Genomic DNA, 27,508 nt, shown 5'->3' with positions numbered 1-27,508 from the left:
TCATTATTATTATTGAATTTGGGGATTGTTGGTCAGACAAAACATATTTGTGAACATGCCACCTTACACTATCGGATATAGTATTAAACATTTTTTGACATTTTTTAAACCACAATGTTAATCAGAGAAAATTATAGATTTGTCCACAATGAAAATAATTGTTAGCTGGACATTTAAAACAACAGGGCTGGAAAAGCATCCACACACTTTTACTTTACTACTATAAAAAAGTGCATTTACTCAAGTACCATGTGTAAATAAAGATAAGACACATCTACTGTTTTTAAGTATTTAGTTTTTTCATAGCACATTCTCTGACAGTTGTAGTTAATAGATTGTTTGATGAATAAGATCCAGAAAATAAGAAAGCTCAGAAGCAGAGCTGTGTGTCCTGGTGAGGGGAAGACCTCAGGAATTTCAAATGTAAAAGCTGATTCCTCGCCTCGACAGCGAAGATATGAACCTTAAACACAACATTATCAAAGTGACTGATAATATCATAGAGATGGTTGATTCTGGGGACACAAGACAAGGGTTACCCCCGATTTATGACATCCCGTAGTGAAACAGAATATTTAGGAAAATCCTGAGATGAGAATTCTCCGTAAGTGCAAGAGCTGAATGCCTCAAAGATGGGACAGGAAACACTTATTCACAAAGAGCTGATCTCGTCATGGTTATTCCAGCTTGTCATAGAGGAGCAGCAGAGACGAGCTTAAACGACCATGCTCTGACATCATGACTGAGATGTCATGTTTAATTCACAGCTGAGAATGACTAGCTATTGGTTGGATGGGTATCAGCAGGTCACATCCAACATCAGTGCTAAAAGGCAGCACCTCTATCTGGGATATGTTGGCTTCATTTTTGTACAGTGGTAGGAAGTGGGGACATGTTGTCTACATCTCTTTGTAAAATTTGTGTGTTGTTGTAACAGGTACTAACTTAAAATCCAGAGAATTTGGTTCGGACTTTACCCACAGTTTGCTTTTCACACATGCACAACCCAGCGGAAGGTTCTTCTCACAGACACGTTCACAACAGCAAAAAGACCCTCTGCATTATTCAGGCAAGAGGTAGAGCAGCCGGGTGCAGCAGGCAGAGGCAGGAAGTAACATATTCATTCTCTAATTTGCTTGACATCACACAGACACCTCATGTCTAGTTCAGCTCATGTCTAAAATAAGCTTAACTGTAGGACATGTGATCATACAACATTTGCAAAACATGAGAACATTAAATGTAACAGAGTCACTGAGGTAACTAAGGAATGTTGAATTTGGTCACTTTTAATGCTTTTCCTGAAGTAGAACTGAAATCAGTGTTGTGACTCAGGTCTCCTCTGCCTCTGATAGCACATACTGCAGAGCTGAATGGATCAATTAGATAAAAGAGTGACATAAAGTGTTTGGAAACTGGCATTTGTGTGGTCCTGCTCTGCCCTAATGCTTTAACCCCTGTGAGGACCATGAAACAGGATTTCAGGCAGCTTTGTGAAACAGAGGAGCCTCACTTTACAACAGTGTAAGTGGTAATAGTAGAGCCGGCAGCCAAGGAGAGGCAAACACACATATAGAAGCCTCGAGGGACAGGCAACCAGAAACTGAGTTGTTTCACCAACCAGAGTATATGAAGCTGAGAACTGTCTTAAGTTATACAACATGTTTAATACTGTGTGTGAACATGACTTTCAGATACATTTAGTGTAAAATTTCCAGATTTTTCCAGAACTGGATCGAAGACTTTTAACATTATTAAAGACATTTCCCATGCTGAAACCAGTTTTCTGGTGCTTCAGTGTTTCCAACACAAAACAGTGCACATGTAAGTTAATGTAGGGCTATATTAATTAGTTGATATGTGTGTCAGCTGATAGCTCGGCATTACACAATAGAGCCCAAGACAATTGCAGCTTTCCTGGGTCTATCATATCGTGTTTGCTGTTTAGTGTAATATCCATGGACAGAGAAGGGACAGATGTCCTGCGGCAGGAAGGTTTGAACAGGATTCGAATAACTTCTTTCATTCACATGAACAAAAAGCAAAGCTCAATTGCAGTCAATGAGTAGCACTTAATTGACGAGAGCCATTTTTTAAAACTCCTTTCACATGACCACACTTTTTCCTCATACAACCTCAAGTTTCTATTTATTCATGTATTGGTTGTTTGCGAAGATGGCACAATATTGGGTTTTTACAAGTCACATACCTGGAGCATATTGTTCATATATTAAGTCTTGTTTTGCAAACTTTTTACAAGGCGTTACACTACGAGTGTCTTGTATTAAAAGGTTATTGGCTGAGACTGAGATTTTACATTAATTCTAGGTGGTTTATCTTCTACTGGAAGCTAATGCTAACTAATGCTAGCCTGAAGCAGAAGAGGTGGATGCCTGGGGAATCTCTGTGTCAAACTGACAAAAGAGGGATTGGAAGTTAAGTTGTAATAAGTGTTGCCAACCGTCCTGAAAAATAGGGAATCGTAATGTAATTGGACACTAAAAGACACGTTCCGTATTTCCACACGGGCGATTTGTGTGACAAATGTGGGAAACCCTCCTGCTCTTGATATATGATTTATTTGTAGAAATTCAAAACAAGACTTAATGTACAATAGTCCTCACAGATAAGAAATGAGAGGATAACATATCAGACAGCCAAATAGTGATGATACACATTGACATAGCTACAGGGCAGCTTCATCAGGACACCTCTCCTCCCTGCTCCCTCCTTCCATATTATTTACCACAGATGCCACTTGGAATTCTTAAAATGGCATTACATTTTTTTACTGATACTGTGCATGTACTTCGCAAAATATTTTTGGGGGTTTTTGTCTTAATTTTGTGAAACTAATGATCCCACATCCACACTTTTTGCCATGATTGGCCACAAGCAGACACTTACACATAGTGGCAGCTGAGACTCGGGAGTTAGAGAAGGTTGTCCACTAGTCCACCTGAAGGTCGGTAGGTCAGCTTCTCTAGTCTGTGTTTTGAAGCGCCCTTGGGCAAGATGAAAGTTCAAATAATCAATACATTTTTATTTATAAAGCCCATATTCACAAAGCAAAATTTGTCTGGTAGGGCCTAACAAGGTGCGACTTCCTCTGCCCTTGACCCTCAACAAGAGAAAGGGAAAACTACAAAAAAAAAAAACTTAACGGTGTAGAAAAGCATAAAAACCTCAGATAGAGCCACATGTGAAGGATCCCTCTCAAAAGATAGACAGAAGTGCGATAGATGCACGATCCAAATTGATACACAACACGGCCTGACAGTGAAAAAAAGTAGTTTAATAGAGATTTTGCTGCATATAGAGGCACTTTAAAAGCACTTTGAGTTAGTGGCAGCGTACAGCTCACCTGGTAGAGCTGCCGCCCCAATGAAGCTAGTCTTTACCCGTAGCGGCCAGGGTTAGAGTCTCAACTGCGGCCCTTTTCTGCATGTTTTTCCCCGACAGACTCTCTGCCCACTCTTCACAAATTAATCTCTCTGTTCACTCAAAATAAAACATTTAAAATAAGCAATTTGAGTAGTTGATAATGCTGGAAAATCTTTTTATAAAGACAGCCCGTTTATAAATACATCAAGATTTCAGAACCAGCTCTAAAGAGTTCATAAGCCAACCTTAACATGTAACCAATTGTGCCAGAACAAAAATTGAAGGTAAAATTACAATGCACAGTGGCAAAATACATAGTAATTTATCCTTATTATTGAAATATTGAAACCCAATTTATTGTATAAAGTAAATTAGTGTGTTCTCAGCTAGATAGAAGTCTGTCATAAGACATTGTTTCTCAGACAAAAACCTTATCTTGAACTCATAGAAATTTGAATGGCCATTTAAAAAACTATTTTCATATATTTTTCATAATAAATGTCTAATCAAACCAACAAATAAGTTATCATCAATGGCTACTGAAAGAAATCTTGCCTGTTATAATGTATTTTATTAACACTAAAGTCAGGCGATCTTGTGTTGTAAACTGGAAATGATGGTGAAATGTGAGTTTTGCACACAAAGTAGTCAAAGATTTCAGTGAGTCCCCTCTTGCACATTGAGGTTCTGAGTGAAACACTACAGTTTTTACTGTGCAGTTTTCCAGAGGATTCCATTCATCCAGTGTGATTCATTATGTTTATCAGAGAATATGTGAGCGTATGCGAACTGCTCGGCAATTCTCTGATGTCTCTCTGCGTGTCTGATCACATCTGTGTCTGCTCTCTTTCTGTCTTTTTGTCCTTTTCTCTCTCATGTCCATCAAGAAATGAGAAATTCTCACAGCTAAACTGAGAGGACAGGAAAGATAATCACACTCCAATTGCCTAATTCTTCCTGATAAATCCAGCAGAGAGAAAGAGAAGGAGAGAGCAAAGAAAGGGTGTCTCTAATGTCTTTTTCCCTGGCATGACCATATCTAATTGTGTCGCAGTGATAAATGAATAGGTTTTTTGTGAAGGGGTCAGGGACCTTCCTTAGATCAGAGGCCCATCAAATTGAATGTTTTTTTTTTTTCTGTTGCTCACCCTCTTACCCTCTCAATGGATATTTAAATAAGCATTCATGAAACAGATATCTGCTCATCACAGCAACAACACAAATTCTACTTTCTTTTACACTTGGTTATATTATCTCCTGGGTTACGGCAACAGAAGACGTGAGTTGTAGGATTGACGCATAAAATGATATCATTATAGCAAATGTTTTTTTAAATTCGGTATAAAACTTGTCTGTCCTTTCCTTTTGTTTACAGTGAGATGGCTCTGGACTTTATACTGTATTATGAGAATAACATCAATTCTTAATTTAGCACATTTTCGTTGTCTAAATTAAACTGTAATAAAATTGAATGAGCTGTGGAGAATGTTCAGATGTAATGCATAACAATAGAACACATTCTTTGTTGTTGTATTCAACATTACAAAGTGGGATCTAAAAGTGTTTGAAGTACATTGTTCTGAGTGCTTCTTGGAACGCTTCCTGGAAGTCCTGTTCTGTAAGAGAATGCTGTTATTCTGTAAATGTCCTCCTTCAGATGCCTCATAATGGTAGAGTACAACTCAGTGTTGACAGACAGACACTAGTCACGATTCGGACCTGAAGCACCTTTACGGGTCTAATAGAATGCGGGCCATTTAACTCTGATGAGTTTAGTTTTTCTGTAGCTGTAGACCCATCTCTGGTCGCTAGCTGTTCAAGTTTTGGTTTATGGTAAAATCCCAATAGTGCACCTGTAATTAGTCACAAAAACTGGTATAGGAATTGTCTCAGACCTTTATGATCACACCTTGTAATTGCAAGGAAGTTGTGTATACTTTATACATATATAATGATATAGATTTAAGTATCATGTGATATTGTTATTAATGCTGTTATATCAATTTGATTAGTCAAGAAGTGGTTTATAAATCTCACCATGAAGGTCTAGCGACAAATTATTCTGTTAAACAACACAAGGACCTGTGTTGTTGGGACTGTGTTACTGTGAGACATGAAATACAATATGGGAGGTCCAATTTGAGTAAGACTTCCATGAGTTTGAAGGTTTATATGAATCCTAATGACTGCATAGAGGTTCATAATGCTCCAAGACAGGCTTTTATTACAGTGGTATTGTCCATTTTGACAACCATACCAACATGTTGTTAGGGCGGCTGTGGCTGAGGGGTAGAGTGGTCGTCCTCCAACCTGAAGGTCCGCAGTTCGATCCCCAGTCTCACCCGGCTGCATGCCGAAGTGTCCTTGGGCAAGATGCTGAACCCTGAATGGCCCCCCCATAGAATAACAAAGTGCTGTGAATAGATGCACTGTATGAATGTGTGTATGAATGGGTGAATGTAAAACTGTACTGTAAAGCGCTTTGAGTGGTCATCAAGTCTAGAAAAGCGCTATATAAATACAAAACCATTTACCATGTCCATCACATAGGTAAATGCCTTGCTTCTTTGTCCTACTTCAGTCTTGCCTGTCATGCTGTCAGCTGTGAAGAGCTCTTATACTTGGTAACGATAAACCTGTGGAATATAAGATGTCTTATGGAAGCAGGTCATGGCTGTCCATCATGTCACCACTGCATTGACAGTGATTTATAAAGGTACAAAATAAATTTTGATGATGAAACACACTAGATATACCTTAACATTTGTCAAGAAACAGTTGTCTGCTGGAGGATCACTACTAAAATCTGAAAAAATAAGTAAATTAAAAGATATGGGTAAAAACAGAACGACACTCTGGGTTGTTTAAGACGAGAGCTTTGCGAACTGGGGAGCTGTGGTCCATGAAGGAATCATTTGATATCTGAACATATTAAAAGGTAGGGTTGAGAGAGAGAGAGAGAGAGAGAGAGAGAGAGAGAGAGAGAGAGAGAGAGAGAGAGAGAGAGAGAGAGAGAGAGAGAGAGAGAGAGAGAGAGAGAGAGAGAGAGAGAGAGAGAGAGAGAGAGAGAGAGAGAGAGAGAGAGAGAGAGAGAGAGAGAGAGAGAGAGAGAGAGAGAGAGAGAGAGAAAAGGACAAAAAGACAGAAAGAGAGCAAATAATAGGGTTGATAAACACTTTCATCTAACAAATACACACAACAGGAGATTTGTAGGCAAGGGTGCTTGTATCAGTTTTCAACAACATAGTAATGCCTTGTGACTGTGTCTGCACGCATGCACGCAAGAGTCTCACTATGAATTGCTGTGTGTTCTAACACTGATAGTGGTGATTTGACAACATCTCTAAATTGCATTTTTATGGAACTGAACAAGTAATGTAAGACAGTAACACACATTAAGACATGAAATAAATACCTACATGAAGGAAACATCCCAGGGAATGAATTTCAGTATGCAGTCACTGTGATCAGCTGATGACTGAATTTCTTTTAAGAAATTAAATCTCATTATGCCGGAATAAATTGTGAATTTTGCAAGTGCACCTACACACTTCTGTCTTGAAACTTTGAGTTGAATTGTAGGTACTCTGTGCATTTCCAGAGTTTTTTTTGCAAAATGGGGAGTTTTAGAGTTCACATCATTGAAAAAAAATACACAACTGGATCACAATTTCTGTGTGATTTTGCTTTAACTGGGTCATTGTTAAGTGCTATATGGTATGTCAGTGTTGTCAAGTAGTTGCAGGAGACAATCCGGGTAACACAATTTCTGTCTGTTCATGGTTACCTTTCCAACAGTTCCTCAGCCTCTTTGCTCACAACTTCTACCTTTCTACTACCTTCTGCATGGAAATTGACCCCTACTCTAGGGCCGGTGTAGGGTGGTCAAAGGTCAGAAGGAGCAATAGCAACCATGCTGCTAGAAGGTGTGTTGCCATGCTCAGGGACATATAAGTGGTCACAACATTCTTTGGCACATTAGATTAGGTCAGGTTTTAATTTTAGTTTGTTATGTTCTCTATGTTGAATGTAAGAATCAGATTTTAATTTGTTCTCCTGCCTTGAAAAATATCCAAACCTTTCCCTGCCTCCTCTCTTTACTTCTTTCTAAGGTGATCAACGTGGATGGCAGTAACAGACAGACTCTGCTAGAGGACAAACTACCTCATATCTTTGGTTTCACTCTGTTGGGTGATTACATCTACTGGACGGACTGGCAGAGGCGCAGCATTGAGAGAGTCCACAAAGGCACAGCGGTACGAGAGATCATCATTGATCAGCTGCCAGATTTAATGGGACTGAAGGCCACTAAAGTGACAGAGACATACGGTAAGGAGGAGAGGTTCTCACAGCAGTAGAACTAGCAGAGCAAAATGTGAAATTATAGAAACTTAAATAGCTAGATGTTCCGTCCTTCAAAATGTGTCCAGGAACAAATGGCTGTGCTGTGGATAACGGTGGATGCAGCCATCTGTGTTTCTGGCAGCGACAGACTATTAGCTGTGCCTGCCCCATGGGCATGGAGCTTCTCTCAGACCTGCAGACCTGTGTGGTGCCTGAGGCTTTCTTGCTCTTCACTAACAGGTACGTCTGTCGTATTGGAGTGGAGCAAACAAGGGATGCTCAGTCTTCTAATGATCCCCTCACCTATGATTAGTACATATTCCATTCTTCTTGTATCCAGTGCGTAAAGAAATTAATTCAATATGACATATTACACTACTTCTCAGGTTGATAATTTCAGGTGTGTCAAGCCTTTGAGAATATCAGAATTTCGGATACAGCCTGACAGTAAGTTATAACGTAATAACTTAAAAAAAATATGGGATGTTTGATGGTGGTAGCTCAGCTTTTCTACATCATTGAGGACTCTCATCATGCTCAGATGTTCTACAGTTTGTTCAGAGCCACTGACCCTTAAGTTACTTTACAAAAATATTTTTGTTATACAGTTGATATCTCAATAATTTGGCACTACAACAAAATATATATAAAGTGATATTAGTTATATTAGGGACTTGTATTCCTCTTTGATAATCTGAAAAAAAACAAGGTGTTTATAAATTAAAATAAAGATTTGTAAATCTGCTGGTCATACTATGTTTTTATGAAAATTTCAAATGCGTTTTATTACTTTGCTATATTACACAGATGAGTCTTTCAGTTCTGTATAATATCTCCAAGTACTGTATCTCAAATACACATAATGTGCATGTTAACTGTATGATGTAGTAACAGTCAACTTAGCAACAGCCAGGCTTTTTAGTTTGGCAATATTGACATAACGTTATGTGTTGTGTACCGGGTAGTAGGTAACCAGCTAGTAGTTAGCAGAGTCCATCGAGGCCCACTTGAAGTGTGACCGCAACATTACAGATGATAACATTATAAATTAACCTCAAAAATATTTTTTAATTGATTGTCATATTTTTTACACAGTTTTAGTGTACAGTGGTCCTACAGCTGAGGACTGTGCTGTGCAGAGTGTCAATCTGTTATCTCTTCTCCAAATCACCAGAATTAATTAGTATCACTTTCACTGATCTGCTCTGGACTGTAAAACTGTAGGTATTACTTTTGACACTCTTATGTGTCCTGTCCATCTATTAACTAAGCATTACCTTTTTACTTGTGTACTTTTTTACATAAATGTGTGGAAATAAATGTAAGTGTTAATAACAAATTTATTTGTAAATTTTTTAGTTTTACCATTAATAGAATACATTATATATTAAATAAACATATAATGTCATTATATATTAAATAAACATATAATGTGGTATTGACTTCTGAGTTTTCATGTGTCAGAAAAGGAGTCATGGCTACTGTAAAGATTGTATCTACTAGTTTCTCTTTCAATTTGATAAAACTGTACTGAGTCGATTACATTTTTACCATGTTTACTTCATATCTTAGGGGAGAGCGGGGTAATGTGAGACATTTTTTACATTTGCTCCCCTCTAGGCGAGCTAAAATGATATATCAGTAAAATATACACATTTCCCAATAAGTCAGGTTGTTTCCTAGCAATGGAAATGATCAGAATGTCTTCAGGACAAAGGGCAGTGAAAATATGATTGTTTTTTAAAAAGTGGTCTTGTGTCTCACTGTACCCCAGCTATGGGGTAAAGTGAGACAGACCAGAGACATCAAGGGGGTAAAGTGAACCACTTACTTTTCCACTTTAAAACTACCATAACAACAGATGTTGTAATAGTTAAAATCCTGACAGCTAGATTGACAACCACACATTCCAAAACTAATATCGGAATAGTAACAGAATAATGGGGATTGGTCAATTAAGCACATTTATAATTATTATGTTTCATGTGATCTCTTCCACACCCTAGCTTACCTGCACATTGTTTCTCTGTCCAATTGGCAGGGACAGGGATATTGTTTTTCTATGCGTATTCAAATTCCAGGTCACGGCACTTAACTGGAGCAAGGCCATGGAACTGGTCAGCTAGTTGTTTCAAGTGTTTGGCAAGCTCCTCCTCCATCTCATCTGTGAATATTATCTTTGCCTCAGCTACTGAACCCCAGGCTACTGATTTTACTTCCCCTTTCTCTTTTTTCTTTAAGAATCTTTTGAGGGTTGTCTTGTCAATATTTCTATCCCTTCCAGCTTTTCTTAAGGACTTCTTTCCTTTCCTGACCTCAGCGGCTGGACTCTCCATCTCTGCGAGGGGTGTTTGGCCCCAGGTTGTCTTCCTGGTGTAGTTTCTTGGCATGATGGCTTTTCTACAATGTTTATGACATTAAAATTAAAAACATATGTTATGTGATATTACACTAAAATATGTTTAAGACTAAACTTAACTTGTACTTCATGTCTCACTTTACCCCACAGCATTTGTCTCACTTTACCCACAGCCAACATTTTAGAAAAACATCTCTTAGCAATTCAGGCTAATCTTCAGCTAGCATCAATCACATGGTTTTATATGATGGAAGTTCATCAACATGTATCATATACGTTTTTGTACCTGAATCAACTTGTTTTGACACAACAGTTGATTAAGTTCAAAGCAAGAAAATTTACTTTTACATGCAAAAAAACAAATTTTTGTGAAAAAACTAATTACCACAGCACCAGCACCAACTTCTCCTTCATGGCAAGGGGGGAATGGGAGGGGCTTGAAAACATGATTGTCACATGACCACACATGTGTACCGTTGCCTAGATACAGGGGGTGTCTCACATCACCCAATGTCTCACATTACCCCGCTCTCCCCTATTATCAGTAAGACATGACAAAAGTGTGAAGAATATAGAATGGCCACTCTTTTGTTTTTGTTCCTAAAGTATTTTGCCTTTTTATTACTGTTAACATGGATAAATGGGCGTGAAAAATGTAATAATTATTGTTGCAGAGGTCTTACCTTGGACTGGAAAACATTTCTTTAGTCCTTTTTTCTCCAGGGACAACATCAGGAGTATCTCTTTGGGCACCAACAGCAACGACGTGGCCATTCCTCTGACTGGAGTTAAAGAAGCCTCAGCTCTCGACTTTGACGTCTCTGAAAGGAGAATATATTGGACTGACATACAGTCCAAGGTGAGCTGGGCTGTTGAAACCAACCTAAGTATCGGATTGAATTTAAATTGGGTCATTTTTGCTGAAACAGATGTATGATAAAACATCAGATTTGAAAAGAGTAGAAGTCAGAATGAACGTTGTGGGCAGTTTGATGTTTGTATCAGAGGAAGTAAGTTGGACAGTGTTTTTATTCCTTATTTTGGTACATCCATGACCTTGTATTGAACTCAGAATGAGATTTGTCCTCTTACACCTTTCTCCTTTTTTTTTAGACAATTAGTAGAGCATATATGAATGGCAGCTCAGTAGAACATGTCATAGAGTTTGGACTGGACTACCCAGAAGGCATGGCAGTTGACTGGATGGGTCGTAACATCTATTGGGCCGACACAGGCACTAACCGTATCGAGGTGGCCAGGCTGGATGGCCAGTACCGGCAGGTTCTGGTTTCCAAGGATCTTGACAACCCGCGATCGTTGGACAACCCTCGCTCACTGGCACTGCACCCAGCTAAAGGGTATTACTGCATATAATAATTGGGTTCTCATATTGGCCTAACTTGAAGTCTATGGTCATCACTGTTCATTCACGGCAATAACATCCAATTCTGTTACACATGGCACTCACTTGTCTTGATGATGTCATTGTAATTTTATGATAACATCTTATTTTTATGCTTCAGAGAGAGCGAGAGACAGAGAAAGTAGAGAGAAAGTGCACAACAGTGAGGCAATGAGCGCTGCACACAGCTCTACTATATCATGTAGTGTCTCAGGCTAAAACAATGTTCTGTCTCCGCAGATACATGTACTGGACAGAGTGGGGTGGTCGACCTCGTATAGCCAGAGCATACATGGACGGCAGCATCATCATGACCTTGGTTGATAAAGTGGGCAGGGCAAACGGACTGACCATTGACTATGTAGACCATCGACTCTATTGGACTGACTTGGACACATGTATGATCGAAAGCACCAACTTGCAAGGTTTGGATTTACACACTAACATTGCAACAGGGCACATAAATAATAAACAGACCACATCAATTTGAATAAATATCACAAATGGACATAATCAAATTATGTGTAACAGAATGTATTTGTTTAACTTAATCCTGCAGATCTATTAGAATTCCTCCGCTCTAACCCCTTCTAATTTTTACAGATGTATTTTTATTTTGCAGCAGTATTGGAAGAATGCTGACTTCCACACAAACCTCCCTCATCTGCTTTGCTAGATCAGGAGCAGAACAAGGGTGAAATTAGAAGAAAAAAACAGCATTATAACCTGTAAAATTTGCAGGAAGTTGTTTGTCCCATGGGTCATTGGCAGCAACACTAAAAAGGCTACCTACTGGTGTGTGTCCTTGTGAGCACAGGCATTGGCCAATGCTTATCATCGCCAAACCAATTATCTGATCACTATTTACTTCAAGTCCTTAATGATGGTGTTACTTGATGCTTGGAAGATGACATAGTTATTTGCGGCTGTGGCTGAGGGATAGAGCGGTCGTCCTCCAACCTGAAGGTCGACAGTTCGATCCCCAGTCTTCCCCATCTGCATGCCGAAGTGTCCTTGGGCAAGATGCTGAACCCCTGATTGCCAAAAGTGCTGCAAATAGATGCACTGTATGAATGTGTGTGTGAATGTAAAACTGTACTGTAAAGAGCTTTGAGTGGTCATCAAGACTAGAAAAGCACTATATAAATACAAAACCATTTGCCATTTACCATTTAATAAGGAAATGAGGAGCTATTTCAATAAAGGTTGTCTCATCCTTTGCAGGCCTTCAGAGAGAGATCATAGTAGACGACCTCCCTCACCCCTTCGGTCTGACCCAATACCGAGATTTTATCTACTGGACAGACTTCAATCTGCGGAGTATTGAGAGAGCGGATAAACGCAGTGGGCTCAACCGCACTGTGGTGTTGCAGGTTTGGAACAAGTTCAAAATCAAGGCTCAAGTTTCAGCAAATTCTCTAAACAAAATATTTGATCAGTGCTGTTATTGTGCTCCTAATTTGGAGAGGAAGTTATTTGAAAATGTATTTCATGTCTTACTTGCTTTAACATTAAATTCCAATTCATGCTTCTGCTTCAGAGACCTGTACCATATGCAGAACCCTGATGCGTGCCCTGGTTTGCAACTCCCCAAAGTTTTTAATACGGGTCAGTGAAGCAGACAGCAGGAGCTGTGATGTCCGACCGACTCGTCGCAATTTTTGAATTGAGTTTAAGGAAACAACACAGGCAACGTCTTTCTGTTCTCTGTTGTAGTTCTTTAAGATAAAGTAATGTTTTTTCAACATCTATCACCTCCAACTCAAACACGATCCATTTAGTAACACTTACCATTGTTCTATAGTAAACAGAGACGCCAGAGAAGTTGTAAATCAGCATAAAAACTCTACTGCCAATAGCGTTTAATGGCAGTGAGACTCACACACACACGTACACACAACTATGAAAGTTGGGATCCGTGCGGAGGCTCCCAGCGCATCAAAGGCCTAGCTTGGACGCAGAAGCATGAATTGGCCTTAAAGGGATAGTTCACAGCAAAATTATAATTCACCCATTATTTACTCACCCCTTTGCTGATGGAGGGGTTGGTGAAGAGTCCACAAAACAGGGGAAAAAATAGGAGTTTCAAGGGTAAAGAGCGTTGCAGCCAAATCCAATACAATTGAAGTAAATTGTAACCACTTCTTCAAAAGTTAAACATTAGGCAAAAAACATAAAATGCCTCAGTACTGCTCCTTGGGCATAGTGGTGAGTAGATAATGAGTGAATAATGTTTTTTCTGTAATACTGTACCTCATTTTTATTGAATCATTGTGTCCTCAGGGTCAGCTAGAGCTAATGCTGGACATCCTGGTTTTCCACTCATCTCGCCAGGATGGTAGCAATGAGTGCTCCCAAAACAATGGCAACTGTGCACACCTTTGCCTGGCAACGCCTGCTGGTGCTCAGTGCCGCTGTGCCTCCCACTACACCTTGAACCCTGACGGACGAAACTGTAGCTGTAAGTACAGAGAAGCATAGGATGGCTGAGAATGGAAATCCCCTGGTTTGAATGCCAGGAGTGACGTAAAAACGAATGTGTGATGTACAGGTTATCCACGGCTCTTTAAAATGACAAATCAAAATGAACAAAATTAAGATTTTAAATTGTCTTAAATTGAGCATAAATTGGCTGTAAAGTATTAAATTTACAATTGTCACAGGATATCTGCCTGGCCTGTTGCAGGCAGTGTACAGATCCCAAAGTTAGCTTGAGATGCCGCTGGCTAGCTTTTATGACTACGGTCAAGACAGCCTCCACTCCGAAACACAGTCAAACTAGCACCTCTTTGTTTCTCTAAACGTTACGGGGGTGCTAAGCATGTCATGTTTCCAAAGAGTTTAGGCCTCTACTCCTACTTTCATTCTTATCCCGGTCTCTAGCTTCAGGGAACATATTTAAGAGAGCCTGGGTTGGTTGTCTTTGTATGTGCATATATATATATACACACTGAAAAATTTGAGCCTATGTTTTGGCAGGAAGAACATTTTTTCCACTGTGCTTACTCAATTCTTCTCTCTTTCTCTGCCTTTGTCTGCAGCGCCCTCCAGTTTCCTGCTCTTCAGTCAAAAGGCCAGCATCAGCAGAATGGTTTTAGGTGAGCAGAGTCCTGACATCATCCTGCCCATCCACGTCTTAAGGAATGTCCGAGCCGTCAGCTATGACCCACTGGACCGCCTTGTCTACTGGCTGGACGGACGACAGAATATAAGAAGGGCCAGAGACGATGGAGCCATGGTACAATTTGCCATGATACACACACTGACAGTTTATGAAACCTGTATTTAGCCCAAGAAGTAGCTGTGTTTAAAATATGATTTTATCTTGTGAATGTTTCTTTTTGCTGGTAATATCTTTCTCAGTCACACCCCTGAGACTCTGAAGCTTTTTCCTAGTTGTGTCCTTCCGATTAGGACAAGAGAAAATAGTATGTGAAGACATATCAGTGTGTAAAGTGGAACAAGCCTGTGAAATTCTGTTTCCCCTGCTTCCATCACTGAAACCTGTGAAAGGTTTCTAAACATCAACAGAAAGGTTCACCTGAGGCTTAGGAATAGGGCGGGATTGAGGGTCGATCAACCGGAATCAGATTTCCTCATGATCTGGATCCCCCCATTTTATATCATATTGAGCGAAAACGCATTACATTTATGGGAATCTGATGTATATGTAAATAAGCAAACACATTTTCTGAAACATAGTAAGACAGAGAACAGCTTACCCAGCCTAATATGACTTTGAATATACGATTGCCCACCACACCTTGCTGTGTTTGTCCCCAGTCCATGATAGTGAGCAGCACTTTTCAGCCAATGGACAACCAGCTTCATGACCTAAGTCTAGACCCGTACAGCCGCCACATTTACTGGACCTGTGAGACAACCAACACAATCAATGTTCAGAGGATGGATGGACACACTGTAGGTGTGGTCCTGAAGGATGAAACGGACAAGCCCCGGGCCATCATGGTCAGCGCTGAGAAAGGGTGAGCTCATTTGTATTTTTGTTGCTGCTCAAAATAAATGCTTTGTTACTTGAAGATATGTTGTACTCTATGTAGGGAAGGAATTTATTGCATCCCACAAGTTATTAGAACTGTATAACGGAACATACTGGTGTATCTCAGTGACACAGTGAGAATAGAGTGAGTGCCCTGTAGTCAGTGTTGTGCATGAACGAACGCAAAAGAACAGGTTCATTGAACACGTTCACTTTTATGAGAACGATGAACTGAACGCAACTCAATGACAAATAATCAATTTAAATGGTGAACACGTTCATATTTTAGCATCCTCGCGTATAGACGACAGGAAACTTCTCTCTTTATGTGTAACTTTATTAAAGTCTAGCGAACACGACACACTTCTTGTTCGTAACTCCTATCATCCACCACTGTATTCTTCACTCTCCTTCCTCATTCACCCTTGATACGCCAACTCATCAGCCAATGAGAGCCTGCCATCCCACAAATCCTTACAGCCATTGGCCTAGAACTGTCACGTGCCCCACCCCTACCTGTTCACTGACCCTCAGGACATTTCAATACTTTCTCCTCAGGAGAAACTCTGTCTAAATCGAGTGCTTGCACCATGTCTTTGCTCAGTGCCCGTAAAATGTCCGTGATGTAGCCTAACCTAAACCAACTAACTCGCCTTCGCACTACGTTACCCATCACTCATGGCATACATATGCAGACCAAACAAGCAACGTATTCCAAGTGTTTTGTCCTCTGGCCAGTGTCTCAGCTCACGGGTTATCTTGGCTCGCTGTCTGGCCGGTAACCAGCCGTCCGGACCGCTCCGTTAATAAGGAGGAGGAGACGTTTCTTTACTTGGAATGCGGCCACTTTATTTCTCGGATATACAGCAGGAGCAACACTCGCATCTTCTCTAGGTGGTCCGTCACTTCTCATTATACACACACTTTTAGCGTCTTTTCCCACAATACCCAGGTGCACTACGTCACACACTACAAACTGTCCTTAAAGGGGCAGGCCATACCTGCAACACAATAGCTCTCGGTCTCATATACAGATGGCAAGAGAAAGCAGAGACGCAGACTCAGCAACTACATCCGATGCACCTTATTATTATCTGAAGGATTTTTACACACTGTCTGATAAAGATTCCGACAGTAAAGGCAAGGGGTACTGATGGATAAGGTTTTATTTAACAAGTTAAGTCTTTCATTCTCACTTTCCACCTTAAAACTATGAGATGAACTGAACTATGAAGTAGTTCAGAATTTAAATGGTGAACTATGAACGTGAACTATTCATGTTTACTTGTATGAACTGAACTTTGAACTAGTTCATGAGAGGTGTGAACTTGCACAACACTGCCTGTAGTGTATAAATGTGCCTTTGTCCCACTGCAGGTACATGTATTTCACCACAGTGCAAGAGCGCTCAGCTAAAATTGAAGGCGCCAGTCTGGACGGGACAGAGAGAGAATCTCTGTTTACCACTGGTCTGATTAGACCAGTAGCTCTGGCTCTGGACAATAAACTGGGAAAACTGTTCTGGGTCGATGCTGACCTTAAACGCATTGAGAGCAGTGATCTTACAGGTGAGTCAACAGAAACACAAATTATTGTTTAATTAGACCATTAGATTGAACTGAATCTCTTCAGTTGGGCTCACAAACAAGCCCCCTGCATCACACTGACTCTGTTACTGTATATATTTTGTTCTATATTGTTGTTTTAAGTTGAGTGCACAAACGAACGACACCAAAGCAATTTCCTGTATGTGCAAACATACTTGGCAAATAAAAAAATTCAGATTCAGATTAATTTGCAGAGAGACAAATATAAATATCCGTTTTGTACTAAATGTGTTATTGTTTATTATCATCATCTTTAAACCCTGTGAAAGGAGAGATGGAGATTCTTCTCACCAGTCTGTTGATGCTTAGCTGTGAAGTCAGGTAAAAAGATATAAAAAAAACTGTAATAGCACTGTCTCAACATTAATTCAATCATCTTTCCTGTCAGTTGTGTGGACAAATAAATGAACATATGTGTGTTTAAAGAACACAGATAAATTAAATAATGATCTGCGTGGCTATACCACCATAGCTCTTATTTGATCTCGAAAGGTGAGTAGGGCTGGGCCTGGTTAGTACTGGAAAGGGATACTGCCTTGGAATACCAGGTGCTGTTATCTTAACAACAATTATAATTGTTATTATTATTTTAACTGGTGCTGCTATCATTAATAACATAGTAGGATCTGTAAATATGATGCTTATTATAAAAACGAAGTCTGACAGCTTAATATGACAGTTAAACAACTGTTCCTGGTCTTCCTCTACTCTCTTTCCCCCTATCAGTTTTTTTCCACCCACGTCTCTTCTCTTGCCAATTTTTCTCATCTCACCCCAACCTGTCAAAGTAGATGGCCACCCACATTGAGTCTACCTCTGCTAGAGTTTTTTTCTGGTTAATGGTGGAGTTTTTCGTACGAAAGTGTTTGCTCATTCTGGGAATTGTTGAGTCTCTCAATAATTTTCTAATTTAATTGAATAATAGTTAAACAGTCTCCTCTGGTACCTATCTGACTGACTTTCAGATCTTCCAGAATGAAATAATTTACTAACGAATTTTTCCATTATCACATAAATTCTAGTCACACTATGTAACTATGATAGTGTGAGTGTCAGAGATGTTATTTGTTTTAAATTAATAAATAATACATTTTAAGTATATCTTAATCTCTCTCTCTTATTATATATTTACAACATTACATTTTTGTTATCAGAAATCTAGACAGGTTCGTCAGGTTAACTAATTTCTTATTCATAAGATTTCACATGGACATTACTCCCACTCCTCCAGGAGCCAATCGCATCGTCCTCCAGGATTCCAACATTCTCCAGCCAATCGGGCTGACAGTCCTTGGAGGCCATCTGTACTGGATCGACCGGCAGCAGCAAATGATAGAGAGGGTGGACAAACTGACAGGAGATGGACGCACACGCATTCAGGGACGGATATCATACCTGACCTCCATCCATGCTGTGGAAGAGATGGACCCACAGGAATATGGTATGGATCTCTGCCGCTCTGACACATGTACTGACTAATTTATTGCAGCAAGCTGTGATAATGGCTTTGTTTATGGTACTAATTTAGCAGGAAAGCATCTATTTTTGAGTAATAACTTTTTTTTCTCTCCAGCATCCCACCCTTGTTCCCGTGACAATGGAGGTTGTTCTCATATCTGCATTGCTAAGGGTGATGGTACACCCCGCTGCTCCTGTCCAATGCACCTGGTGTTACTGCAGGATCTGCTACGCTGTGGAGGTAAACAGTTGTGATGTGAATCATGGTGCATTCTAACCAAAATTCACTCCCTAGTCATTACTCTGTGAAACTTGTCAAGGCAAACTGACCTGTCCTCTTTAGGTTCAGGTTTCAGTCCTCAATTGTGAATTCAGGAGGATCTCCAGTGTCCAGTCAGTGTGATGGGTGGTGATGGGTTTAAACTCTTGTTTGTTGTAAGTGCACAGACAGAGATAGGACACTACATTTTGTGTCCTAATCTCTGTCTGTTTGTAAAATATAAAAAAAAATGAATAATCAACAAATTTGTTACTGTTGCATGCTATTATGATAATCTGGTCGTTTATAGTTTTTACAATCATACCCACAATAACCCCCCTCGCTGTTGGACACACCATGGCAGTGAATTGTTTTGTCTACTGTGCCTCGATACTATCACACTGCAGGCTATGATCTCTATGGTTTCCTGACATTCTGTATTCAAACCTTCCATTTGCATTTTATATTATGTCCTTTTCCTCCTCTCCAACACATAATTCCTCCTCTCCGTTGTCTCTGTCAGAGCCTCCCACTTGCTCCACAGAGCAGTTCACCTGCTCCACAGGGGAGATCGACTGTATTCCAATGGCTTGGCGGTGTGATGGTGTCACTGAATGTGAAGATGGTAGTGATGAGGAGAACTGTCCCGTGTGCTCAGCCTTCCAGTTCCTGTGTGATAAAGGAGGCTGTATTGATGCTCAGAGGCGCTGCAACGGTGAACCAGACTGTGCTGATGACACTGATGAGCAGGACTGTGAAAGTAGGTTTACACTTGAAACATTGGATATTATCTAAGCTGACATGAGACTATTAGCGATCACAGATTTATCATCGTCACCCCAAAATTATAAATAATATTTATAAAAAAATGTCATGTTGCTGAGGAATAGTGCTGCAGTCACAGTCCTATAGACCCCTTCCTATGTTCATCTGGGTTAGGGTAAGATTTCTTAATGTGTGCTCTTGGATTTGAAAACTGAGATTATAAACTGATTATAAAACTGCAATTAATTCCCACAGATTTGCAAATTAATTCTGTCCTCTACAAGAGCAAAATAATTGATTAATAATATAGTCAAGTAATACATGTCCAAACTAAAAGAAGCTAACTAGACAGGCCAATCAGTTTTTGACAACTATATATTATTTGATTACCTCTGTAGGAGCTATTTTATTCGTTTGATAAATTGTGCTATTTTTTTGGTGCATCTATATGTGTAGACACTCGGGGGCACTAAGCACCACTCCAGGCAGGATTCAGAATATAGGTAGCAGGTATGTTAATGTCAGGGAAAGCACCAGTAAGGTACATGGGTTTTTACCAGAGCATGAAGAGAAAAACATGTATGTTTGCCTTTGAACTGGAAAATTAATATCAACCAAAACGTGAATATTGCCTGGACAATCAACTTCTTAATTACCTGAGTACAATCCAACTGAACTGGTGCATCAGTGGCTTGTTTGAATTTATTTTGCCGAATATTTTTTTTTGACTGACAGCCACTAGAACTTCTATTATAGAAGTAACATGTAAGCAGCTTTTCACTGTGTCTCCAATTTGTTTATCCTCGGCTGCAGCTATTTGCCCTCCCAATCAGTTCCGCTGCAGTGATAACCAGTGTATAACCAAGAAACAGCAGTGTGACAACTACTCTGACTGTCCCGACGGATCAGATGAGTTTGCTTGTGGTAAAAACATTGAAAATCTCCTACAACATATCATATAGTGTAAAACCATGTGTAAAATATAAACCATATTTTTTCTCCATATGTAGAGAATGTGTCCCCTCCCTCCAGTGGCATCCCCAACACAGGGCCCAATACCATTGGTCCAGTCATTGCCATCATCCTGCTGGTCTTTGTTATTGGGGCAGCTTATTTTGTTTGCCAGCGTGTGGTGTGTCGTCGCTACAAGGGCCCTAGTGGGTCTTTTCCTCATGAGTATATCGGTGGTACGCCCCATGTACCCCTCAACTTCATCTCCCCAAGCAGCTCCCAGCATGGCACCTTCCAAGGTAAGATCAGACACACTGCAGCAGTGATGATTTTACTGACACACAATATCAGTAACATGTTATTGTCTCGGTAAAATGAGAATTTCTGTGTGCAGGGATTTCTTGTGGAAAGTCCATGATGAGCTCGGTCAGCCTGATGGGCAGCAACAGCAGTGGAGCACCCCTCTATGACAGGAACCATGTGACTGGAGCCTCATCTAGCAGCTCATCATCTACCAAGGGAGCCTTCTACCCTCAGGTACACACACGCACATGCACACACACACACACAGTGCAGATCAATTGGTCTCTTGCTCTTTTCTCTCCACAGTCAAATAAAATAAAGATATTTCATTTGTAGATCCTAAACCCACCTCCGTCCCCGGCTACTGACCGCTCTCTCTACAACACAGAGATCTTCTACTCTTCCAACAGTCCGTCCACCACCAGATCGTACAGGTAATACAAACTGTCTCATATGGACAATATCCATCTGACCAGCAAATGTCTGATCTATCCTCAGTGTTGAAATAAGTTTTAATACAGGTTAAATATTATAGAGCCTTAACCCTGTACTAAACTAACACTTTGTCTCCCCCCCCAATCAGACCTTACCATCCAGTCCGTGGCACTGCCCCGCCTACTACGCCCTGCAGCACTGATGTCTGTGACAGTGACTACACAACCCACCACCTTCCGGCTGGGCTTGCATCATCAACAGGCCGGTGGAAGGCCATGGGCCATGGCAGCCACGGCAAACACACCAAATACTACATGGACCTTAACTCAGACTCTGACCCCTACCCTCCACCCCCCACTCCCCGTTCCCAGTACCTGTCAGCTGAGGACAGTTGCCCCCCATCCCCTTCCACAGAGCACTCCTACTTTCACCTCTGCCCCCCTCCTCCCTCACCCTGCACCGACTCCTTGTGACCCTCCAACAGCCCAAGAGCCCTTTAAGGAAGGAAAGGACACAGTATGCTTGCCTCATTCAGAAGTGGCCTTGTCTGGCCCACAGGGAAAGAACAAATTTTCACACATGCTGCTTTATCTCAACTGCTTAGGCTTTATTGCCTTGTTCAAGGTTCCTATGTCCCCATTTGTTCATATCATCATTCCAGTATTCCTGGAGCTCTCAGGGTGACCATCATTTGATCAGTTTGTCTCCCATGTGCTCTGCTCTAACATTCACTCAGTGGTGGCTGATGGTTCAAGGTCTTCTTTCCTTTCTAAAGAACACAAAAAGAAGATGATAATTATAAACGGCGAGCAGCTCCCACTATAATTTTCACTCCTCCATAATAAGAAACATTTCCTTTTCTGGGCAACAAAATGTCAAGCCTTCCCTCTGTCCAAATTTGAGCCCTGGCCTCACCTAAAATCACTGACTTAAGGCCGGCGCATGCTTCTGCAACTGCGTCTGCTGCTTTTCACGCAGCTGTGTCGAAGGACTCGTTGTCATTCATGCTTCTCAAACCGTTGCGCGTGTTACAAAGTAATTCCCCGCCAGAACACTAGGCGGAGTAACGTGTTTTGTCGAAGACGACATTAGAGACGCCTTCTTTCTTCTTCGTCGACTGTTTATTTACATCGCCACTGCGGCTCCTCATAGCCTTTTTCTGGCAGACAAATCCGCCAGTCAGTGACGGTTTATACAAGTGGTCATACTTTCGGATCTCTTCTGCCAAACGCTCTTCTATTTGGTCCATATTCGTTCTTCTAAATCTTCCGTTGTTTCTGCCGGTATTATGTGGCATGAAACCGGAAATGAACAGCTATTGAACATATGTGTTATGAGTGAAGGATGGATGCTTTTCATTGTGAATCTGAACCTCTTCCATCAACTTTTCTTCACTCTCATCATTCTGTTTACCAAAAGTATGTTTGCTGCTATTGTGTACATTCTATACGAGTTACTATAACATATAATTTCACAGAAAGCCCACGCCCATACTGGCAGTATGTCTTGAAGTTATTTTACAGTTAATAACAAATTACTTTTAAAGCAACATTTATTTGTATTTTCTTTTGTGTATCGTTCATTATGTATTTTTCTATGTCACTCTCCATGCTTATATTTTTTGGGAAATAGTAAAGTGAAATGTTGAATATCCCTTGTACGTTTGAAGGTCGTCTGCACAATTTAGGTTACCAACTACCAGTAGATGTTAAAAGGTGTTAGTAGCCACAAGCCGGGGTTAGGGACATAACTGTGCATCTTAGCGCCATGAAGTGTTTTGGGCTTGTTATCAATGATACAGGCCAAATTTGAGAGTATACTGAGGCTAAAGGTAAATCTGACTGGCAACTGGCTTGTATGGCAGTATTATGAAGCTATTTGGCCTGCTCAGTAGATAATTACCCCTATGCCTTTTTAAACTAAACACTTTACCTTTTTGAACATAGGAAAAGATTGAAAATACGTAAAGTATGTTCTGCCACACTAATTAATGCCCACCGCCAGTTGATGTAATTCAGTTATGTACCTAAGTGTCATCAGGTGTTTCGGGTCTAGTCCCTGCCCCTGTCTTGCTTGAGTGACAGCCTTTCTTGCTGCCTCTACTTGACGCCTGATTTCCAGGACTACCATCTTCCTCGCTCTGAAAGAGTTACCTTGTTTCACAGGGGTCTCCTCTGAGCTAGGCCTAAACAACCTCTTCCCTGATGAAAGTGGTCCACAATGTCAGCGTGTTCGAGTGCTGCTTTTGCTCGTTGAATTGCATTTTTTGGTCTCAATTTCTCTCCTGTTGTCGAGGATGGTCCAACAGCCTGTATAGATTTGTCTCAGGACTCTTGATAGAGTCAACTCCAGCCTTGTTTTGGTGCATTTAAACTCTTCTACGAAACTTGAGATAGGCAACTCGACAATGCCCTGTCGGTACCGGCCAATGTTGCTCATTTCTCACATAGGAATTTATCATCCTCTCCATGTTCTCAACTTCTGTGATAGGATCACAACTACTGTATGTGGCCACATCAGTCGGGGGGGAATGGCCAAACTCTAAGCACCAGAGCTTTAACTTGCCAGGAAGCATGGACTGGTCGATATTCTTAAGACCTTTGTTGACATCCTGCTTCAGTTGCTGGACTTGTTTGCAGTCTTTGAGGCTTACAGTGGGGAAAAAAAATATTTAGTCAGCCACATATTGTGCAAGTTCTCCCACATAAAAAAATGAGAGAGGTCTATAATTTTCATCATAGATATACCTCAATTATGAGAGACAGAATGAGAAAAAAATTTAAATAAATCACATGCTTTTCACACACTGTTGATGGTATTTTGGCCCATTCCTCCATGCAGATCTCCTCGAGAGCAGTGATGTTTTGGGGCTGTCACTGGGCAACACAGACTTTCAACTCCCTCCACAGATTTTCTATGGGATTGGGATCATTGTCATGGTGAAAGACCCAGCCACGTTTCATCTTCAATGCCCTTGCTGATGGAAGGAGGCTTTCACTCAGAATCTCACGATACATGGCCCCATTCATTCTTTCCTTTACACGGATCAGTCGTCCTGGTCCCCTTGCAGAAAAACAGCCCCAAAGCATGATGTTTCCACCCTCATGCTTCACAGTAGGTATGGTGTTCTTTGGTTGAAACTCTGCATTCTTTCTCCTCCAGACACGACGAGTTGAGTTTTTACCAAAAAGTTATATTTTGGTTTCATCTGACCATAAGACATTCTCCCAATCCTCTTCTGGATCATCCAAATGCTCTCTAGTAAATTTCAGATGGGCCTGGACATGTACTGGCTTAAGCAGGGGGACACGTCTGGCACTGCAGGATTTGAGTCCCTGGCGGCGTAGTGGGTTACTGATGGTAGCCTTTGTTACTTTTGTCCTAGCTCTCTGCAGGTCATTCACTAGGTCCCCCTGTGTGTTTCTGGGATTTTTTGGTTCTTGTGATCATTTTGACCCCCTGGGGTGAGATCTTGCGTGGAGCCCCAGATCGAGGGAGATATCAGTGGTCTTGTATGTCTTCCATTTTCTAATAATTACTCCCACAGTTGATTTCTTCACACCAAGCTGCTTACCTATTGCAGATTCAGTCTTCCCAGCCTGGTGCAGGTCTACAATTTAGTTTCTGGTGTCCTTTGACAGCTCTTTGGTCTTGGCCATAGTGGAGTTTGGAGTGTGACTGTTTGAGGTTGTGGACAGGTGTCTTTTATACTGATAACGAGTTCAAACAGGTGCCATTAATACAGGTAACGAGTGGAGGACAGAGGAGCCTCATAAAGAAGAAGTTACAGGTCTGTGAGAGCCAGAAATCGTGCTTGTTTGTAGGTGACCAAATACTTATTTTACCGAAGAATTTACCAATTAATTCATTAAAAATCCTACAAAGTGATTTCCTGGATTATTTCCCCCCATTCTGTCTCTCATAGTTGAAGTGTACCTATGATGGACATTACAGATATCTCTCAATTTTTTAAGTGGGAGAACTTGCACAATTGGTGGCTGACTAAATACTTTTTCCTCCCAATGTACATCATAGCATTATCAAAAGCTTTTTATTGGTTTCTCAGACACTGTTGGAACGGGATCTCCATTAATGTAGAAGCTAAAGTGTGATCTCTTACGTTTGCTTATTGAGATGCTTCTTGAGTGCCAAGGTTTGGGTACTTTTTGGCTTCACCCATGCCAAACATTAATTTCTTCAAGAAGCTTAGAACATTAGGAGCATTTTTGTATACCCTGTACGGGACACTGTTAGGGCCTGGGGCTGATGATGCTCTTGCCCGCCGCACTGTGCTCTCGACTTCTTTCCATTTCGGAGGGCCCACATCCATTTGGTGTTCTGGTTGCTCAATGGGTGGGATATCAGATGGAATAGCTATCGGATCATGTCTGCTTGGGTCAGAGGGTTATCCGTCCAGGTGCTCCTCTATGTCCTGCTTTGAGGTCCTCAGGGTTCCTCCCTTCTTTGCAGTGAAGAGGGAATTCCCGAACTTGAAGGGGTCTTGAAAGAAACAGGTTCTTTGTCGTTTTCTATTCCAAGTTGTTCTTAGGCGCTCTGCCCGCCTTAAGGTTGTCAGTCGGCTCTTGATGTTCTGCTGCAGTATGTTAATTCCCTCCTTCTGCTCCTCTGATGCTTTCTTCCAATGCTTTTCAAGCTACTTCTTCTCTTGTACCTGGTGCTCTATTTCCAGCTGCCTTCTGGACTTGGTTTCCATTGTTGGTGTTATCCGTTATTTCTGTGTCACTCCAACATGTACCGTTCTGAAGTTATTAATGACATTACCCATCCTTTCAAGTTTTGTCTCAACTGTGTCCTTTATCTTTTCCAGGATAGCGCTTGGGTCTGCATTGATGGCCTCCCATTTAGCTTTTTCTGATGCTCTGGGTCAGTTTACCATTGGTTTGTAAAGGTTTATTCTACCTTGTTGCTTGAGATATCCTCCTGAGATACAGGGGGACTGCGAACTTTGGGTCGAGTTAGGTCGCTCTCGACTGACTTGATTGACTTCTTAGAAAGTACTGATCAATGCGACATCCCTGCTCTCTTTCGATCAAGCACTTCTTTCTTTGGTATATTTTTAGGCCCTTGGCCAATATTATTTTCCTCCAGCCACAGGGACACATCCGGAGCTTATTGTCTGATTCTGTCATGTTAGCTTCTTGAATTGTGCTTGTCTTCTTCTTTGTTTCCGTTCCAGGGGGTTCTGTTACTGGGTCCCGCCAGTATGGATAGGTTCCCCATGCCAGCTTTCTTTCCTCGCCGCCACAAGATCTTTCCCTTGTTGTCAGCTCTTCTGCTCATGGCGGTCACTGGATGCATCCAGCTACAAAACAAGAACTTCAAACCCTTTCTACTTACACACCTCAACACACCGGGCCAGTCTCTGCGTAAAGTATGCAAGAATCTGTTAGACAGCACAGTTAATACCCTTTGGCCTGACTTTTTGCTGCAATTTTTCTGAACAACCACTGCACAGTCACCTGAGGTTGTTCTGGTACTTAGTCTTATGATCAGATAAATGACGAGGGAACACGATTCTTAAGGGGCAACATTTACTAGATTTTGATATTTTTATTTTATCTATATTTTTATATTCAGCCTGCTGTCACTCCAGCACATGGTAAATATCAGCTCAAGATACTACACCAAAACAGCGGGAACATATACATAATAGACAAACCTCCTCTACGACAAAGCGGAACACTAAATGATTTCAGTGTGTAATTTGACTGTTGAGAGATAAGAGCAATCTGTGTGTGTGTGCACGTGCATGCATGCATGTGTTTTGCTCCAAGCAGTCCATTTTTAAGGGGTGTGTGGACACCAAATCAAGCCACTGTGTCAGCGAAACTCCTTAGACACTGTTTTCTCAGCAAATTGTTTGTGTCTATTTTACTCCTGTGACTGTTTTTATTTGTACCAGAAGCATTTTATATAATAAAGGTTCTATTTTAAGGAACATTGTGTCTGTCCAAGGTACAATAATTAATGTTTTGACTGCTAATCTATGATATGAAATGGCACTTGTAGAAAGACATTTCACAGCAGAGATTTTGACATGTCTCTGTAGGAAAATTTAGGAATTTAGGGGGAGAAAAATTCTTAAAAATGTTACAATGTGCATTTTGTTAGAAGTAACATTATAGTCCAGGCAAAGTAGCGTTTTACGACCAACTAATTGTAAATTAATTTTTTTCAGCATAAAAAAATTCTTTGAGCTGTCCAGAACAACATACTAAAA

The 27,508-nt window shown here is 40.8% G+C and overlaps 1 protein-coding gene across 4 annotated transcripts in view; it reads left to right on the top strand.

The window, feature by feature from the left end:
* Positions 1-27,226, top strand: part of lrp5 (low density lipoprotein receptor-related protein 5) — a 66,557-nt gene extending 39,331 nt beyond the window's left edge. For 2 of the 4 annotated variants that reach the window (XM_053427960.1, XM_053427963.1), the window contains 18 exons: positions 7,497-7,713; positions 7,815-7,968; positions 10,811-10,946; positions 11,201-11,445; positions 11,730-11,914; positions 12,714-12,862; positions 13,773-13,950; positions 14,531-14,727; positions 15,273-15,475; positions 16,867-17,057; positions 18,328-18,537; positions 18,670-18,795; positions 19,337-19,573; positions 20,392-20,502; positions 20,589-20,828; positions 20,924-21,066; positions 21,169-21,266; positions 21,416-27,226. In XM_053427960.1, coding sequence (XP_053283935.1) covers positions 7,497-7,713; positions 7,815-7,968; positions 10,811-10,946; positions 11,201-11,445; positions 11,730-11,914; positions 12,714-12,862; positions 13,773-13,950; positions 14,531-14,727; positions 15,273-15,475; positions 16,867-17,057; positions 18,328-18,537; positions 18,670-18,795; positions 19,337-19,573; positions 20,392-20,502; positions 20,589-20,828; positions 20,924-21,066; positions 21,169-21,266; positions 21,416-21,740 — 3,345 coding nt within the window. In that variant the 3' untranslated portion in view covers positions 21,741-27,226. Of the gene's footprint in view, positions 1-20; positions 6,101-7,496; positions 7,714-7,814; positions 7,969-10,810; positions 10,947-11,200; positions 11,446-11,729; positions 11,915-12,713; positions 12,863-13,772; positions 13,951-14,530; positions 14,728-15,272; positions 15,476-16,866; positions 17,058-18,327; positions 18,538-18,669; positions 18,796-19,336; positions 19,574-20,391; positions 20,503-20,588; positions 20,829-20,923; positions 21,067-21,168; positions 21,267-21,415 lie in introns of those variants that run through there. The other 2 variants (XM_053427962.1, XM_053427961.1) reach the window with 2 other exon arrangements.
* The last annotated feature ends 282 nt before the right edge of the window (positions 27,227-27,508 follow it).

Source organism: Pleuronectes platessa, chromosome 7, assembly GCF_947347685.1.
Source record: "Pleuronectes platessa chromosome 7, fPlePla1.1, whole genome shotgun sequence".
NCBI classification, from domain to species: Eukaryota; Metazoa; Chordata; class Actinopteri; order Pleuronectiformes; family Pleuronectidae; genus Pleuronectes; species Pleuronectes platessa.
The sequence above is the reverse complement of the archived record's forward strand: the minus strand, read 5'-3'. Positions and strand labels throughout refer to the sequence as shown.